The sequence below is a fragment of the Carcharodon carcharias genome, chromosome 13, assembly GCF_017639515.1.
Source record: "Carcharodon carcharias isolate sCarCar2 chromosome 13, sCarCar2.pri, whole genome shotgun sequence".
Classification (NCBI taxonomy): Eukaryota; Metazoa; Chordata; class Chondrichthyes; order Lamniformes; family Lamnidae; genus Carcharodon; species Carcharodon carcharias.
The window spans coordinates 1,747,143-1,766,942 of NC_054479.1; the positions used below are offsets into that span (position 1 = coordinate 1,747,143).

The window sequence follows — 19,800 nt, forward strand, 5'->3', positions numbered from 1 at the left end:
GGGGGATGGTTGTTGAGACAAGCAAGCAGTGATAGGAGGAGATAACCAAAAGATGTCACAGACAAAAGAACAAAGAGGTGTTGTAGGTGGTGATATTATCTAAAAGAATGTGCTAATTAAGAATGGATAGCAGGACAAGCAAGGTACAGATAGCTCTAGTGGGGGGGTGGGGTGAAATAAGACTAAAAGGGCATAAAAGGTATAGATAAATGATAGGTGGAATACATTAAAAATAATGAAAATAGGTGGGAAAAGAAAAATCTATATAAATATTGGAAAAAACAAGGAGGTGGGGGGAGAAACAGAAAGGGGGTGGGGATGGAGGAGGGTGTTTAAGATCTAAAATTGTTGAACTCCTCCTGAGCATGTATTTTCCGCAATAACCTTTGATGTGGCACCTTATCTAATGCCTTCTGGAAATCTAAGTACAGTACGTCTACAGACTCCCTTTTATCCACAGCGCATGTTACTCCTTCAAAGAACTCCAACAAATTGGTGAAACATGATTTCCCTTTCACAAAACCATGCTGACTCTTCCTGATTATCTTGAGTTTCTCCAAGTGCCCAGCTATAACCTCCTTAATGATTGATTCTAACACTTTCCCCATGACAGATGTCAAGCTAACTGGCCTATAGTTTCCTGTTTTCTGCCTCCCTCATTTCTTGAATAGAGGGGTTATATTTGCTACTTTCCAGTTTGATGGAACCTTTCCAGAATCTAGCGAATTTTGGAAAATTAAGACCAGCGCATCTACTCCCTCATTAGCCACCTCTTTTAAGACCCTAGGATGAAGTCAGAACCCAGAGACTTGCCAGCCTGCATCTCCATCAGCTTGCTCAGTACCACTTCCCTAGTGATTGTAATTTCACCAAGTTCCCCTCTCTCTTCCATCTCCTAATTTATAGCTATTACTGGAATGTTTTTGTATCCTCTATAGTGAAGACAGAAGCAAAATATTTGTTCATTTCATCTGTCATTACTTATCATCTACTATTAATTCTCCACTGTCATTCTCTAGAGGACCAATACTCACTTTACTTACTCTTTTCCTTTTTAAATACCTGTAGAAACACTTGCTATTCATTTTTACATTTCTAACTAGCTTCCCCTCATACTCTAATTTCTTTCTCCTGATCAACCTTTCAGTCTATCTCTGCCATCCTTTATATTCTGACCGATCATCTGACCTGCCATTCATCTTTGCACTGTTATATGCTTTTTCCTTAAGTTTCATGCTTTCCTTAACTTTCTTAGTTAACCATGGATGGTGGGTCCTCCGCTGAGTTTTTCTTTATAGTAAGAATATACTTATTCTGAATACTCTGAAATATCCCAATAAATGTCTGCCACTGCTTCTCTAGCCCACAGCCTGGTATCCCCGTTCACTTCAGCAAGCGCAGCTTTCATGCCCACATGGTTGCCCTTATTTAAGTTTAAGATATTTAGAGCCACTCTTCTCCCTTTCAAAACGGATGTAAAATTCAATCATATTGTGGTCTGCTACCAAGAGATGCTTTCACTCTGAGGTCATTAATTAACCCTGTCACATTACACAATACCAAGTCTAACATAATCTGCTCTCTGGTTGGTTCCAGAACATGCTGCTCTAAAAAAGCTCTCTCAAAAGCATTCTGTGAACTCCTTGTCCAGGCTACTATGGCCAATCTGATTTTTCCAGTTTATATGTAGATTAAAATCACTCATCACTATTGCTGCCGCTTTATCACAAGCACTCAATATTATTTCTTGTACACTTTGTCCTACATTGTGGTTACTTTTAGGGGGCCTGTAGACCATTCCCGCTAGTGACGACTTTCCCCTACTATTCCTCATCTCCACCCAAACTGATTCTACATCCTGATTTCCTGAACCAAGATTATTTCTAACTATTACATCAATGCCATCCTTGATCAACAGTGCTACCCTCCACCTTTACCTAGCTTCCTATTCTTCTTGAATACCATATACCCCTCAATATTCAGGACCAAATCCTTGTCATCCTGCAGCCTCATCTCCGTAATGGTTATCAGATCTTTTTACATACTTCAATGTGCACTATCAATTCATTTATTTAGTTACATGCATTCAGATGCAGAGCCTTTAGATGTGTCTTTTTGTTACCTTTATAACATCTAGTCTTGATTATTGGTGTATTCTTAGGTTTTATCTCTCTGCCCCTTCCTGCTATTCAATGACCCTCATTTTCCATATTACTATTATGATGTTCTGCCTTGAATCTGCCCCTTGATTTGTCACATCTACCCAAGCTTGATCCCATATTCCCCTTGTTTAGTTTCAAGGCCTCTCTACTTCTCTAGTTATGTGATTCGCAAGAACACACTTCCCAGCACAGTTCAAGTGTAGACCATCCCAACCGTACAGCCCCACTTACCCCAGTACTAGTACCAGTACCCCATGGACCGGAACCCACTTTTCCCACACCAATCTTTTGAGTCTTGAATTCATCTCTCTGATCATATTTGTCCTTTGCTAATTTGCCTGTGGCTCGGGTAAAAATCTAGAGATTATTACCTTTGAGCTTCTGCTTCTTAATTTGGTACCTAGCTCCTCATACTGACTATGGGGAACCTCCTTCCTTGTCCTGTGTATGTCATTGGTACCTACATGGACCACAATGACTGGATCTTCCCCCTCCCACTGCAAGTTCCTCTCCAGCTCTAAGCAGATGCCCTGAACTCTGGCACTGGGCTGGCAACACAGCCATCTGGACTCTTGCTCTTTGATGCAGAAAACAGTGTCTATCCTCCTCACTATACTAACCCCTACTACCATTATATTCCTGCTGGCTCCCCTTGTTTGAATGGCTTCCTGTACCATGGTGCCATGGCCAGCCAGCTCATCACCTTGCAGACTTCACTTTCATCCACACAGGTTGTGAGCACCTCAAACCTGTTTGATTATTGCAACGTCTGAGGCTCCTCCACTACTGTCTGCTCGGTCCCATTACACTCACAGTCACATCCTCCTGTCCCTCACTGCTGACTAAAACAGACAACCCTATTTTGAAAGGCGTGACCATCTTCTGCAACAAAGTTTCCAGGTATTTCTCCCCCTCCCTTATGTTGCGCAGTGTCTGCAGTTCAACTTCCAGATCAATAATCCTGATCTGTAATTCCTCAAGTTGCTTGCATTTTCTGCAGATGTGTTTGTCATGGATCGCCCTGACATCCCAAAGCTCCCACATTCCACAGGTGCAATATAACACCTGTCCCGCCATTGTTAATTATGTTATTCAGTTAATGTAATTACCCACTTAATTAATATAGAATAATTCCTATGTATTCTACACCTCTTTCCCCCATGTACCAAATTCAGATGTGAACCTAATTCACTTCTCACCCAGTCTTCATCTCACTCAAAAGTAGTTGCCGATCTCCTCATACGCCTTTTACTGAACATGCAGTTTGAAAAGCCTGTCTCTTTTAAACACCCTCTGATGAGTCATTAGTTAGTTTAGTTTTTAACACCATTTCAACCAACTGTTTTCAGGTGATTAACAGATAACTTCCACTCTAGGCAGTTCTCTGTTTAACAAGCCTAACTTTCCTGAAGGTTAGTACAACGTCAGATCTTGATTCTTAATCTATAGTTAAAACCTGAAAAGGACTTAGCAGAACTTACCACTTGAACCTAATTCACAGCTCACTCAGTCTCCGTCTCACTCCGGCATAGTCGCCTGTCTCCTCTTGCACCCCTTACTGTAAAGAAGGGTCACAGATCCAAACCAGCCCCCTTTTTCATTTAACCATTCTGTCCTTTTTATTTCAATAATTAAACATCAAAACTGATGGCTGTTTTGGGGAACATAGTTGGCTGAAGCTTAGAATTCAAGATGCTTTGGGGTGGCATGGCAGTTTGCTAGAGAGCTGCTGGATAACAAACCTTGTGTATTTAACCCCTAGGTAGGTACCAGAGAGGATGACAGCAACAAAGGGCGGGGAGGGTGGTTAAAAACATTGACTTTCATTATTCTTGTGTATTTAACCCCTGGGTAGGTACCAGAGAGGATGACAGCAACAAAGGCCGGGGAGGGTGGTTAAAAACATTGACTTTCATTATTCTTAGTTATCTGAACAATAATTTGTATACAGCACCTTTAATGTCATATAGTAAAACATTCCTGTGAAGTGCCTTGGGACATGAGACAAAAATCGAAACATGGATATCTGGTCAGTTGACTAAAAGCTTGATCAGTGGTAGATTTTAAGGAGATTCTTAGATATAAGTTATGATGTACAGTATATATATTTAGGGAGTGAGAGAGGGGTTTAGGAATTCCAGAGAACACAGCCTAGATGTTTGCAATGCAGAGTGGCTTTGACTCAATATTTAAACAAAGAGACTTCAGTTAGATTGCAGAAAACAACTTCAATGCTGACTTCAATTACTGATCCAATCAGTTTATAGGAAAGTCATACTGGGGGACGGAAGTAGATCACTACTGGGGGACTGAAGTAGATCACTACTGGGGGACTGAAGTAGATCACTACTGGGGGATTTACACATTTAACTGGTCACATCAGTCATCATAAGTTATTCATTTATATCAGTTACATTCATCAAATAAATAACAGGAATCCTGAATCTATAAACCTTTTATTTTCAGTTATGAAACTAAAAACCCATTCAGGCAGCGACACTGCAGTTTAAACAGCAACATTATTTATCATTTACATAAAATATTCCAACAGCAAGTTTAACCATTCATGTGTATCTGCAGACAGTGAACATTAGATCAGGTTAGGGATGCAAAACAGCCAAAGAGAAAATATATTTTAAAGGTATTAAATGGTAGAAATATTTATAGTTTTCCTTCTATTTAAAAAAAACTAAATTTTCTAGATTTTGTTGCAAGAGTTTGGAGTATTGAATCATTAATGTCTACCCCGGGCCAGAAACATTTACAAATTATGCAGCCACATTAATAAAATATCATATTTACACACTGAATAAAATGATGGTGATTTCAGACTTGCACCTGTAGCTGAAATCTGGGAATTTTACAAACCTCTTTTCAATAAATTATCTTTTTAATCTATTAGCCTGATCAACATTACAGCCTCACTGCTACATATTAAAAATAAGGAGATCCAAGCACGTTATAACCTGACAGAAATCAGTACAAGTAGCTGAACTATTTCGGCATTTAGTTTCCAGGAGCATTACAAAAAAAGCTTTATCTGAAATTTAATTATGTTGCATCAGGTTATCTTTTTTTTTAAACAAACAAGCTCCCTGTAACTTTGCTGCTTTCTACTATCAGCTAAAATGTATAGAAAGAAAAAGAAAGACTTTCATTTATAAAGCACTTTCCTGACCACCAGGAGTCTCAAAACCCTTTACAGCCAGTGAAGCAGTTTGAAGTGCAGTTAATTTTGTGATGTAGGTTAAGTATAGTGGTGTAGTATAAATAGTTTAAAATGCTAAACATTGTTGAAGTTCACTACTTGGCCACACTATAACAAATACTACATTAAGAGGCAATGAATGGCAATTAGTCCATATGGAGGGACAGTGACAGCAGTGTGGACTGTGGCTCCCCTGCTTCTCTCTCTTCTCTTTTACCTCATCTCACTAACCTGCCCTTCCCAGCATCAGAACAATACTACAGTGGAAATCAAAATTAAACAAAACAAAGTAAACATAAACACCTGTACTCATTGGAGTTTAGAAGAATGAGAGGTGACCTTATCGAAACATACAAGATTCTTAGGAGCTTGACAGGGTAGATGCTGAGAGGTTGTTTCCCCTTGTGGGAGAGTCTAGGACCAGAAGGCATAATCTCAGTGTAAGGGGTTGCCCATTTAAGACAGAGATGAGGAGGAATTTCTCTCAGAGGGTAGTGAATCTATGGAATTCTTTACCGCAGAGGGCTGTAGAAGCTAGGTTGTTAAGTGTATTCAAGGCTAAGATAGACAGATTTTTAACCAGTAAGGGAATCAAGGGTTATGGGGAAAAGGCAGGAAAGTGGAGTTGAGGATTATCAGGTCAGCCATGATCTCATTGAATGGTGGAGCATTCTCAATGGGCTGAATGGCCTACTTCTGTTCCTATGTCTTATGGTCTTATGATGAAAGCAGATGAATTTGGTCCTATTAATGAGGAATGTAATGGAGATGTACAATATATGTACATTGTAAACTCAAGATTAACTCACTTCACTGCCAGCATAAATTACATTTAAATTCTGTGGCTTACTCAGACTGAGGACCTGTGGCAAATACTGCAAGCAATGTATAATATATACATGACATAGAAACATATAATATATGCCACAGAAATACACAAAGGGGAAAGCAGCTAGTTAGAAGATAAAGAAGTTCACTCATTTTAAAAAAAAGCGTTTCCATTAAACTGGAGAAATATTTGTTAAATATTGTAACATTGTCAGTTTTGAAATCTTCAGTGAATTGCATGCAGCAGCATTTCCTTAAATTTCAGGAGCCATTTGTCCACTTTCACATCATACAATTTCTACAAATGTCTCTAACATCTTAAACTTGTGGAACAACCTAGAATGACTAATAGTTTAGGAAATCTGTTGTACACAGTTATCTAATTCAAAATGTAATCCTGTTTTACCCTCTCTCCTAAAGGGAGGGATACCTCTCAGAGCACAGCTGCCCTCCCCACCAGTACTCGGGGCCTTACATTTGAGCTTTGCCCGAATGCTGGCAAGCTATCCAACTGTGTGGAGAGAGAAGGAGTCATTGTGAGTCCAATCCTTCCCTCACCACATCCATTCAAGAACAATTTCTAGCCAAGGATGATTGATGAGCAGAGATACGAAACTGGGATTATCAGATCTGGTTGAGAATCTAGGAGGATCACTGATTTTTATGTCACTTAATTTCTGCACATCTGATTTACAAACATGTTCTCCCAGTTACTGTGTAATAACATAAATGTCTCCTGTACTGACAGCATGGCTTCTTTGTGGGTAGTTGACACAGTGCGTCAGAATTGGTGCGTAGACATGGAAACATGCTGATTGATATCTGAAAGGGGTTTCCCCAAGAATGTGTCATCATTTGAGTTTCTAATACAGCCAGGTGTGAAACCCAGTGCTGTACAGAAATTCTGAGTGGATGTTCTGGGTGCCGATTCCCTCCCCAGCTCAGCATCAATGAAACTAATTCTAGTGACACCCTCACCTATAATCAGCTGACTGACCATTGACAAGGGACCAAGTCTGGAAGCCTCCTGGTTGTGCTCCAAATCATAAGGTGCATTTACTCAGACCTAGCAGGGCAAGCTCCAGAATGGTCCTGACAACTCTGAATGCAATATTGTACTGAAGCTCTGAAAGCTAGTCTTTTTACTACAAATTAAGCCTGCTGTACTTTCAACATCTTAAATGCAACTTTTGGCTTGTATATGGCAGCCATGCATCCTTAACTGTATAATCTATTGTTGCATGGCAGCAATCTGATATGATGCGCATTTTAGGAAGATAATTCAAATACTCTATTTTTATTAGAATGGGTATTACAAGCAAAGACAAAGAGGGATCAGAAGATCATGTCTTCCTGCTATTTAGTTTCCTTTACAATCCATTAACTCACAAAGCATCTTTCAAGTTTGGAAAACATTAGTTTACATTTTCTAACTCCTTATAGAAACATCCTATAAAACACTCCAACACACCCATGACAACCATTACAATCAAAAAGGAATGTCTTACATTTCGCAATCATCCCATTTTAAACTTTCAGCCTCAAGAATGTGGCAAGAAACAGAGTTCTGATCAAAGGCTCATCCGTGGCGGAATCAAAATAACATCCATGCTGCTTTGTTGATGTCTCTTTGTTTTGGTCAGTCGCTCTCTGAAGAATGCAGAAACTAAGATGCTGGGAAATCTACCCACTGTACACTTTGTTTTGCCCAATGTGCAACACATGCACACTCTGTATAGCAAGCAGAGTGAGTTTAGGAGCAAGTTGGCTAAGCCAAACTTTTGGGATCCCCAAGTAGCCCAAAACCGTCCAGTTACCAAAGCAAACAGCAGTGCAATGAAAACTGGGCTCCCTCCTTCCTTCGCTCCCTTCCATCAAGGAGGTTAATCACACAGCAGTAACTACCCAAGGAGCCCAACTGATTTGCTTTGAGAAGTAAACATATCTATTTGGCACTCACAATTACAAGTATGATCTGCAGATTAATACCTCGAGTTAAATTCATTAGTGGCTTTTGACATTTAGCTTGGAACTCAGTTTTATTGAGGGGGGTTGGGGGTGGGGATGGCAGGGAGGAGCGGGGGGGGAGGTTTGGTGATGGGTGGGGTGGGTTGACGGGGGTGGGGGGGAAGGTGGTGGTGAGGGGGAGGGTGTGCTGAGGAGGGGGGGAGGGTGGGTGAGGTGGGGGAGGGGGGGGGCTGAGGAGGGGGGCTTCCATCCATCAGCAAATATGTCAAAGGCCAAAACCAAACGCCACTGTCAATTTATGTGTGTGTCAGTAAAGCTACAGTATCTCTTGTATCACAGTGAAAAAGCCTGTATATTAATGTACAATTTACATTTTAAAACTTTAAAGTACCTGAGGTTGCAATAAAAGTAATGATCAATCTTTAGCAGAGAAAGTAACGTGCGTATTTGGTAAGGCATTCAGTGCAAAATGTTTGTCGTGAGAAGCTGTATCACATGATCGTACCACCGACACTCATCAAACTCACATGCACAAAGAAATTTTCTAGGCAAAGTCATCAAAACTGTGAATAAGCAGCTCAAAGGAGAATGGAGAAAACTTGTATCCAGTGCCTGTGTAGAACTTGTTTTGAAATTCCACCCTGTTCATAGAGAAAAAATGTTTATATTAGCATTCCAACCCTCTTTTCATTTGTAGGTAATGTGTGCGCAACAACTCTCATTTATCTACCCCCATGTTCACACTTCAGCAACACCTTGATTTTAATATTCCCAGGCTTGTTTTCAAATCGTTTCACAGCCTCACTATCTCTGTAACCTTCTCCAGCGCTACAACTATCAGATCTCTGCACTCCTCCAATTCCATCACTCCACCATTTTCTTATATTCATTCATGGGATGTGGGTATCACTGGCTGGACCAGCATTTATTGCCCATCCTTAGTTGCCCTTGAGAAGGTGGTGGTGAGCTGCCTTCTTGAACCACTGCAGTCCATGTGGTGTAGGTACACCCACAGTGCTGTTAGGGAGGGAGTTCCAGGATTTTGACCCAGTGACAGTGAAGGAACGGTGATATATTTCCAAGTCTGGATGGTGAGTGACTTGGAGGGGAACTTCCAGGTGGTGGTGTTCCCATCTGTCTGCTTGCTGTGCCTTCAGCTGCCTAGACCCTTAGCTCTGGAATTCCCTCTCTAAACCTCTCCGCCTCTTTTTTCGCCTTTAAGATAAAAACAATAACAACCTGTATTTATATAGTGCCTTGAAAATAATAAAACATCCCAAAGTGCTTCACAGGAGCATTATAAAGCAAAGTGTGACGCCGAGCCACAAAAGAGGATATAAGGGCTGGTGACCAAAACCTTGGTTAAAAGTAGGTTCTAAACAGTGTCTTAAAGAGAGGAAAGTCCGACACCCAGCATGGTTAATTATTAACTGTCCTCTGAAATGGCCTAGCAATTAAGTGGGCCATTTAATGCCAACCTTGCCAGAGGTGCCCACATCCAGAGAATAAATAAAAAGTCTACTTGAGCCTAGACTTGAGTGTCAAATAGGAAGGAGGAAGGAAAATGAAAGAGGACTGGAGAGGTGGAATGGGAGAGATGGGGAGCAGGCAAGAGGACAGAAAAGAGTGGGAAGGGGGTAATGAGAAGGGGAAAGTGGCACTGGGCTCGGGCTGATTTTCTTCTCTGGGGGTGGGAATGTCCAGGATCCATTTTCTTTACTGCAAGGCATGGAGTGGGGACAGTGGTTGAGATAGAGGAAGTAGAGCAAAGGGTGGGCAAGAGAAGGCAAGTGTTCACCTCATTATGTTTAGTGGGAGTGTAGGTGGCTGGGACAAAGAGATAGGCCTCAGCCCCTTTTATGTGCAGGAAGGAATAGAGGAATTGAAGGAGACAAAATAGCTAAGAGAAGAGAAAGTTGGTACAGCAATACAAGGTTGTGGAGTAGGTGGAAAAGGAAACAGGTAATTTAAGGACAGAGTGTCAGAAGGCTTTATTTTGAGGTTTTCTATTACAATGAGCCTTTATAATAAGTTGGCTATTTAAACATTGTTCCGGAGCTGATCACTATTTATCGAAAACCACACTTGCACATGGAATGTTACGCTCAGGGCACCAACTCTTGCTATAGTTATATTGGAATGTTGCAGTCTTATGTATGTGATAATCTTCAGCATATTTTCATTTGTTTCATTGCTAAACCCATCTCAGCTTAAAAGTCTGTCAAGAAAAATGCAAATAATACAGGGGCCATATTGCAACACAACTTTACCAATGCAACCGGAGAGCATGCAGGAATGCTGAAAGTCCCTCCATGACCAGTAAAATGGCTACAGTAAGAACTGCAAAGAAGCCAAAGGCAGGGAACAATAATAAAGAACCATAATCGTTATCCATACGAAGACCCATGTGCAGCACCATCCCCCACAGGACCTCAGAAAGCTCTGTTAAAAATAAAGGAAAAAACACAAATTAAGAGTGCATAATCATTAACCACTAATATATAATCATATAACCACTAACAAGCTATATGTTTATTACTGAACATGATGTATAACCATCAACAAACTCAGCATATAACCATACATAATTGTCGATAGAGTTCTGACACTTTGATAGAATAATCATGCTCTTTGGGCATAAGATTTATTAATGGCAACACTGATGAAATCTGTGGGATTTAAAAATCATTGGGATTATTAAGAAAGAAAGAAATAATCTACTTACGAGCATGAGCCAGACTGAGGGCCCAAAGCCTCAGGTATGAGGCAGTATTAGACACACAGCCCAGGCAATATTCAATGGTGTGAATAGCTTGATGCATGAAAACGTCACCAAAATTGAACTAGGAGAAAAAGAACAAAGGGTCACTTCCATATCAAACTCATATTTTTGACGAGTACTTTGTGTCTCTGTCCCTGCCGCTGTTACACGGATTCGAGTGTGAACCAAGTCAACTGGAGAGGAAGAGTGGGTCGGTCACTCGAAGGAAGTGACACAGCTCAGTTCTGAAGAAGGCTCAAATGGACTCGAAACGTCAACTCTGTTTCTCTCTCCACAGATGCTGCCAGACCTGCTGAGTCTTTTCCAGCATTTTCTGTTTTTGTTTCAGATTTACAGAATTCACAGTATTTTGCTTTTATTTTAGTGAGATATGTTCCAACTTGGGGGAGGGAAAATATACACCTGATGATTAAAAGCTTTTAGCAATAAACAAAAAATCCAGTAATGTGAATTAATTGACTTTGAATTCAAGGTAATCAGGGAGAGTCAACATGGTTTTGAAAGTGTGAAATTATGTTTAACCAATTTATTGAAGTTCTTTGAAGTAGTAACATGCCGTGGACAAAGGGGAACCAGTGGATGTACTGTACCTAGGTTTCCAAAAGACATTTGTTACAGCACATGTTACTTCTTCGAAGAACTTCAATAAATTGGTTAAACATGATTTCCCACTCAAAAAAACCATGTTGACTCTGCCTGATTACCTTGAATTCAAAGCCAATTAATTTGATAAGGTGTTGCATCAAAGGTTATTGCGGAAAATAGAAGCTCACGGTAGATGGGATAACATTGGCATGGACAGAATATTGGCTAGCTAACAGGAAACAGAGGGTACGCATAACTGGGTCATTTTCTGGTTGGCAACATGTAATGAGAGGTGTGCCATAGTGATCAGTGCTGGGGCGTCAACTTTTTATAAACGATTGGCGAAGGGACCGAAGATATGATAGCTACAATTGCTGATGACACAAAGATAGGTAAGGGAAGTAAGTTGTGAAGAGGACATAAGGAGGCTACAAAGGGATATAGATAGGTTAAGTGAGTGGGCAAAGATCTGGCAAATGGGAGTATAATATGGGAATATGTGAAATTATCCATTTTGGCAAGAAGAATAAATAAAAGCATATTACCTAAACGGTGAGAACCTGCAGAGCTCTAAGATGCAGAGGCATCTGGATCTCCTAGTACATGAATCATAAAAGGTTAGTATGTAGGTACAGCTAGTAATTAGGAAGACCAACAAAATGTTAGCATTTATTGCAAGGGGAATTGAATACAAAAGTAGGGAGGGTATGCTTCAGTTGTACAGGGTGAGACCAATGGAGTACTGTGTATAGTATTGGTCACCTTATTTAAGGAAGGATGTAAATGCGTTGGAAAAGGTTTACCAGTCCAATGCCTGGAATGGGCAGCTTGACTTATGAGGAAAGGTTAGGTTTGTATCTCCTGGAGTTTAAAAGAGTAAGAGGTGACTTGATTGAAACATAAGATTGAACATAAGGGTCTTGACATCATAGATGTGGAGAGGATGTTTCCTCATGTGGGAGAATCTAGAACTAGAGGTCACTGTTTAAAAAAAAGGGGTCGCTCATTTAAGACAGAGATAAGGAGAATTTTTTTCTCTCAGAGGGTCATGAGTCTTTGGAACTCACTTCTTCAAAAGGCAGTGGAAGCAGAGTGTTTGAATATTTTTTTAAGGCAGAGGTAGATAGATTCTTGATAAGCAAGGGGGTGAAAGATTATCAGGAGTGGAGTTGAGGTTATGTTCAGGTCAGTCATGAACTTACCGAATGGTGGAGCAGGTTCAAGGGGCCAAGTGGCCTACTCCATGTTCGTAAGAATGTAATTAATAGACTGTAAACCAATTCATCTTACTGGAATCTCACAAAACAAGAAGGGGCTGAACGGTCAATTAAACCCATTCCAGCCCATCATCTTCGAAGGGCTTCAGTGAAGTTATACAAGTTGGAAACATAATCCAGCAAGAATCCTGCACATCTAACTTTCACTGGTCCATTCTTCAAAGCTGAGCACACCACCCCCCCCAAAATTAACTCTTCCCAACAGTAACGGAATCATTACCTTCTTCATATCCTCACTCTACAGTGATCCCCACAATATTCAATTCTCTTAAGATTTGTTCAGCTCTTTTCATGAAGGAACAAGGTAACACAGCATGACCCGAGTTGGGTCCACGTCCATTCCACATATCTGTTTTACTGCAGAGAAATCAGATCTGCTCAAGTCTCACTTTGGCTCATCTGATGTGTGCTCACTGTCTAAATTAAACAGCCTGCAGAACAACTCGATTGTTCCCGTCTTAGTCTTTTGCTCAATGCAAGTTTATTTCTATGAAACTCTCTCTGTATTGTAAGCCCAGCTCCCAACATTATTTTTAATCTTCCTTGAATCCTTAAAGCATCATTGTCTTTTTGAAGGACAGGTGCAGCTAAAATTCCAAAAACCAACCTCACGATGCTACTCGATGCAAGGTTAGAATACCTCATTCTGACTAATGATCAAATATGCTTGAGCAGCCATTTCTATTGTTTAAAAGTGAGTGACACTGAAGCAGAAATAATTGAAACACACAAAGTACAGCCTCCTCAACACATCATGTTCCTTCTACATATAACTGACCATAAAGCAAATTCCTGTCTTACTTCCTGCTCAGCTCCATCTGTCTGGCTGGTGTGGCTTGAATGTATATCTCCCTGCTCCATTTCATGAGCTCTCAGTAGTGACATCTCCTCTTCACTCCCTCTTCGAACTAATGTGTAACCTTTCTAAATATAAAACAACAACGATTAATTCAGTGCATATTCAAAGTAAGCTATACATATTTTAGATTTCATACTAAGGAGGATGTCACAATCTTAAGAGACGGTGCAGAGGAATTTTAATAGAATGATTACAGGAATAAGAAACTTTAGTTATGTGGAGACCCTGGAGAAGCTGGGATTGTTTTCTTTAAAACAGAGAAGGTTAAGGGGAGAATTGATAAGTTGTTCAAAATCACAAGGTGTTTTGGTAGAGTAGATAAGGAAAAATTGAGAGAAGGGTCAGTAACCAGAGGACACAGATTTAAGGTGATTGGCAAAAGAACCACAGGCAACATGAGCAAACATTTTTTATGCAGCAAGCTATTGTGATTTGGAATGCACTGTCTTATAGGCGGTGGAGGCAGATTCAACTGTAAGTTCCAAAGGAAAATTGGATAAATACCTGATGGGAAGCAATACATAGGGCAACACAGAAAGAGAAGGAACAGTACGATTAAGTGAGAAGCTCTTTCAAAGAAGCCAGTATAGGCACAACAGGCCAAACGACCCTTTCCTGTGCTGTCTCATTCTATGATTCTATAATAGCAAATCAATTTGAAAAAAAAACAGCTAAGAGAATTAGTACCGTTTTCAAACTGTTTAAAGTTTTCCATTGTCTCATGCCAGAATGTAAATATTTGAATATTCTGTCCCCTTATTGTATGAGTTAACAATTGGGTTCAGCTGCCAGTGGACCTTGCGACATGGACTGGAATGTGACAAACACAGAGGAGAGATAAAGGAAACGTGCTCTAATTGACAGGATGTGACAAGTGGTGCTCCTGAAGGATCCGTGCTCAACTTTTCATCAAATTTAACAATGACAGATGAAGGAAGGGGAAGTTACAGCGATGCCAAGTTACGAGGCATCATAAGTTGTTTGGGAGGGAGTAGGAAGTTAGAGTGACAGACAAATTAAGTGAGTAGGCCAAACCATTGAACATGAGGCAGTGAGAGGTCATCCATTTTGAATCTATGGAACACAAATTGGATTAGTTTCTTAATGGCAAAAAAATCAAGAACTGTGAGAGAGCAAAGGGATTTATTTGAGAATCCACACAGATAATTCACTAAAATCCAATGAGCAGGTTTAAAAAGGAAACAGAAAGGCTACGAGAATGTTGGTCTTTATCTCAAGGAGGGGTACAATACAAAAAGAGGAGGAATGCTTCAGTTGCACAGAACCTTGGTCAGGTCCCACCTAGAGTACTGCATTCTTGGGCACCAAGTCTATTGGCCTTGGAGATGGGTGCAGTGCAGACTCACCAAAATTATACTGGGGATTAAAGGGTTAAATTTTCAGAAGCATTCACTTAAGTTAGATCATTCCTCAACCATCTAAAAAGAACAAAAGGATTCAATGGGACAAATACAAGGAAAATATTTTCTCTGGCAGGGGAATCCAGGACACGGGGTACAATCTTCGAATTAAAACTAGGAGGGAAATCAGGAAAATCTTTTTCACACAAAGGGTACCGGAAATCTGGAATTCTTCCCCCAAAAAGGTTGCAGATGCTGGGGGAGCAATTGATTGTCAAAGACTGAGGTCAGTAAGAATTTTGTTAGGTAAGGGTATGAAGAATATGGAGAAATGGCATAAATGGAGTTCAGGGATAGCTTAGCCATGATCTAATTGAATGTTGAAACAGGCTCAAGGGGCCATGTGACTCCTCCTGCTCTTATGTAAAAGCTGCATAGGTTGGTTTTTGGCATGTTACAAGTTTACACTTAAACAATGAATATTCTAACATTCTGGTTTACAAATGCAAATCCTTAAAGAGATTAAAAATCACAACTCTTTTTCAGAAGAAAAACAGGAATGAAGGAAGTTTCATTGTGCCAATAGCTTCAGTTGAAGAACTAACACAGGCTATGATACGATGGGCCAAGTGGCTATAATTGTAATCCAACCAGAGAACCAAAATGATCAAATACATCATCTACTGTCCACTTCAGGCTCAATACCCAATCTTACATTTAACAACTTGCATTTTTAATAGTGCCATTAACAGAGAAAATAGGTTTCAAGCCAAAAGAAGAGATATTAGGTCATTGAACCAACAGATTGGATAGACAGGGGGACTTCAGAGAGTGGGTGTGAAGGCAGAGAGGCACAGGGAGGCAGTTCTAGAAAGTGGGTTTAGACAGCTGAGGGCAGAATGGTAGAGCGATAGGAGGACAGAATCAGCAGAATGGAGAGCATCTGGGGGGTGGGGGGGCTTTTAGGGCAGCAGGTTAGACAGATAGGGAGAGATAACACCATGAAGAGAATTAAACACTTGGATGAATTATAACTGAAGACACAGGAGTCAATCTAGATCAACAGGAATTTGGGATGAACTGAAGTTTTTGGAGAGTGGGGTATGGGAGAGTACTGGAGTAATCAAATCCGGGGGTTAACAAAGGATTGGATGAGGATTTCAGCGGCAGATGAAATAAGGAAGGGATAGAGATATGTGGTGTTATGAAGATGGAAGTAGGCAGATTACTCAAAGACTGAAGTGATTCAAAGACCTACTCTGTACGTCCCAAAGTTTCTTCCTCCATGTTGCTTCCAGTATAGATACCCTGGTTTTCCAAACAGCAAAACAGGAACAGATAATAGAGAAATCACAACCAGGAATATCTGGATTCCATTCTGTTGTAAATGAATACAAAGTATTAAGTGTTTGTATCATTACAAAAACATAACTGTCTCAAAATATCTCTGTCGCTGAATTTGATCACATATACAATTGCTTATTTTTATGCTATTTTCTTACAAATAAATCAACTCTGAGTAACTTTAGTTCTTACTTTTGGAAAAGTACTCAATTACAGGAAGCATACTCGGAACAATTTGAAGAATGACAACATGCTGTAACAGGTGCATTTGTTCATTTATTAAGTGATAAACAGCAGTGGGAGACAGAATTATCAATAAATTGCCGAGAGAGGAAAATGCAAAAGCTCAGAAACATAGTAGAAAACTAATTCACAAGAATGTTCCAAAATGTTAAGCTTCTCACCAGAGTCAGAGGACATGGGTTCAAGCCCAACTCCAATCAATCAAACCCATAATCTACACTGACAACAGTGCAGTACTGAGGGAGCGCCGCACTGTCAGAGGGTCAGTACTGAGGGAGCGCCGCACTGTCAGAGGGTCAGTACTGAGGGAGCGCCGCACTGTCAGAGGGTCAGTACTGAGGGAGCGCCGCACTGTCAGAGGGTCAGTACTGAGGGAGCGCCGCACTGTCAGAGGGTCAGTACTGAGGGAGCGCCGCACTGTCAGAGGGTCAGTACTGAGGGAGCGCCGCACTGTCAGAGGGTCAGTACTGAGGGAGCGCCGCACTGTCAGAGGGTCAGTACTGAGGGAGCGCCGCACTGTCAGAGGGTCAGTACTGAGGGAGCGCCGCACTGTCAGAGGGTCAGTACTGAGGGAGCGCCGCACTGTCAGAGGGTCAGTACTGAGGGAGCGCCGCACTGTCAGAGGGTCAGTACTGAGGGAGCGCCGCACTGTCAGAGGGTCAGTACTGAGGGAGCGCCGCACTGTCGGAGGGTCAGTACTGAGGGAGCGCCGCACTGTCGGAGGGTCAGTACTGAGGGAGCGCCGCACTGTCGGAGGGTCAGTACTGAGGGAGTGCCGCACTGTCGGAGGGTCAGTACTGTGGGAGCGCCGCACTGTCGGAGGGTCAGTACTGAGGGAGCGCCGCACTGTCGGAGGGTCAGTACTGAGGGAGCGCCGCACTGTTGGAGGGTCAGTACTGAGGGAGCGCCGCACTGTCGGAGGGTCAGTACTGTCAGAGGGTCAGTACTGAGGGAGCGCCGCACTGTCGGAGGGTCAGTACCGAGGGAGCGCCGCACTGTCAGAGGGTCAGTACTGAGGGAGCGCCGCACTGTCGGAGGGTCAGTACTGAGGGAGCGCCGCACTGTCAGAGGGTCAGTACTGAGGGAGCGCCGCACTGTCAGAGGGTCAGTACTGAGGGAGCGCCGCATTGTCGGAGGGTCAGTACTGGGAGTGCCGCATTGTCTAAGGGTCAGTGCTGAGGGAGCGCCACACTGTCAGAGGGTCAGTACTGAGGGAGTGCCGCACTGTCAGAGGGTCAGTACTGAGGGAGTGCAGCACTGTCTAAGGGTCAGTGCTGAGGGAGCGCCACACTGTCAGAGGGTCAGTACTGAGGGAGCGCCGCACTGTCAGAGGGTCAGTACTGAGGGAGTGCAGCACTGTAAAAGGGTCAGTGCTGAGGGAGCACCGCACTGTCAGAGTCAGCGTGGAAGGAGTACTGTACTACTGGAGGTCAGTACTGAGGGCGAACCGCACTTTTTTTAAAAACATTCATTCGTGGGATGTGGGCTACGCTGGCTGGGCCAGCATTTATTGCCCAAGCCTAAGGTGGTGGTGAGCTGCCCCCTCCTGTCGGAGGGTCAGTACTGAAAGTGCACCGCACTGTCAGAGGTTCAGTACTGAGGAAGCACTGCACTGTTGGAAGGTCAGTACTGAGGGAATGCCGCATGGTCGGAAGGTCAGTACTGAGAGAGTATTTTTTTGTATTCATTCAAGGGATGCAGGTGTCGCTGGCTAGGCCAGCATTTATCACTCATCCCTAATTGCCCTTGAGAAGATGGTGGTGAGCTGCCTTCTTGAACCACTGTAGTCTGTGTGGTGCAGATATAGGGAGGAAGTTCCAGGGATTTTGACCCAGCGACAGTGAAGGAACGGCGATATATTTCCAAGTCAGGATGGTGAGTGGTAGTTTTCAGTCAAAGATAGAAGGAGCATTTACAACATCTAAAAGAACAGTTTGATCGACTGCAAGAAGCTAATTTGGTGGTGAAATTGGCTAAGAATGAATTTTTGAAAATGCAAGTTACATATTTAGGCCACACTGTTGGACATGGTTAGGCGACCCCACAAGATGTGAAAGTAAAAGCCATCGTGAATTTTCCAGTGCCTACAACAAAATGGGAAGTTTTGAGATTTCTAGGCATGAGTGGATTTTATTAGAAGCTCGAGGGGCTGAATGGCCTCCTCCTGTTCCTATACTCTTCAGAGAATGTGACCTTTTCCATTAAAATAGACAACTTGCTGAAGAAAAATTACAAGCGATTGCTACAAGAAGATCTGCCTTTTGTTTTTAAAATCAGTAAACACAATACACAATTTCACAAAGTATGCATCAAACTTACTGAGCACCCTAAATGCCTACCTGCCCAGGGTAAAGCTTAGTATCTCCACTCCTTTGCATGACGAACATGTTTATAAAATGAATCAAGATACTCGGAGCCAAAGCAGAGTTTGCAGCAGAATACGCCAGCCATTTATAAATGATCATAAACACAAGGTACCCGAAGAGGCACGTCATGAAGAGCAGTTCAGGGATAAATACCAGGTAAATGTTAAATTGCTTCTTAAAGTGCCTAGTTTGTACAAAAATGAAAATAAAATTAATTAAACAGCACACTGTAAATAGCTGTGTTAGAAGCTTAGGAATAAACTTAATTTTCTAGCAAGGGACCTCATTATTTATACATATTATCTTACTGCAATGACTTTATATAACAGACACACCACTGAAAAGTTCACATCTTTCTGAATGTGTTGGGAAAATGGCAAGTACTATCACTAAAAGCACAGGACCACAGACCACCACCAATCTACCCAATCACATTTGGGACCAGCCTTCAAACATTTAGATCATTGAACCCAGAAGTCATTCAGAACCCAGCATCATCCATCATGTTATTACTGATCAGTTCAGTAGTAAAAGTGACTGATCACAGGTCACCCCTTGATTGAAAAAAGCCCCAGCTTCTCAACTCTCTCTGCATAACGCTAGCCGCCCCACTCTCCCTCACCCCAAGGTAACAGCTCTGGGAATCTTTACTGCATTGTTTACATTATTAACCTAGCCCAGGTTTGATGGTATTTGTCTCCTTCATGGCCCCACATATGTGATTTAAACACTTCCTGCACGTTGACATAATTTACTAACAGATTCTTTTTTGTCAACTTTCCTACTCTTACCAGTTCCTTCTTTGCACGTTAACAAT

General features: G+C 41.7%; 1 protein-coding gene across 2 annotated transcripts in view; it reads right to left on the reverse strand.

Moving 5' to 3' along the window:
* Positions 1-8,389: 8,389 nt before the first annotated feature.
* LOC121286181 (V-type proton ATPase 116 kDa subunit a2-like) overlaps positions 8,390-19,800 on the reverse strand; it is a 56,941-nt gene continuing 45,530 nt past the window's right edge. Inside the window, exons 15-20 of one of the 2 annotated variants that reach the window (XM_041203166.1) lie at positions 18,957-19,167; positions 16,289-16,408; positions 13,612-13,734; positions 10,892-11,009; positions 10,437-10,608; positions 8,390-8,807 (exon numbers count right to left, since the gene is read on the reverse strand). In XM_041203166.1, the coding sequence (XP_041059100.1) occupies positions 8,711-8,807; positions 10,437-10,608; positions 10,892-11,009; positions 13,612-13,734; positions 16,289-16,408; positions 18,957-19,167 (841 nt within the window). In that variant the 3' untranslated portion in view covers positions 8,390-8,710. The remainder of the gene's footprint in view (positions 8,808-10,436; positions 10,609-10,891; positions 11,010-13,611; positions 13,735-16,288; positions 16,409-18,956; positions 19,168-19,800) is intronic. The other variant, XM_041203165.1, reaches the window with a different exon arrangement.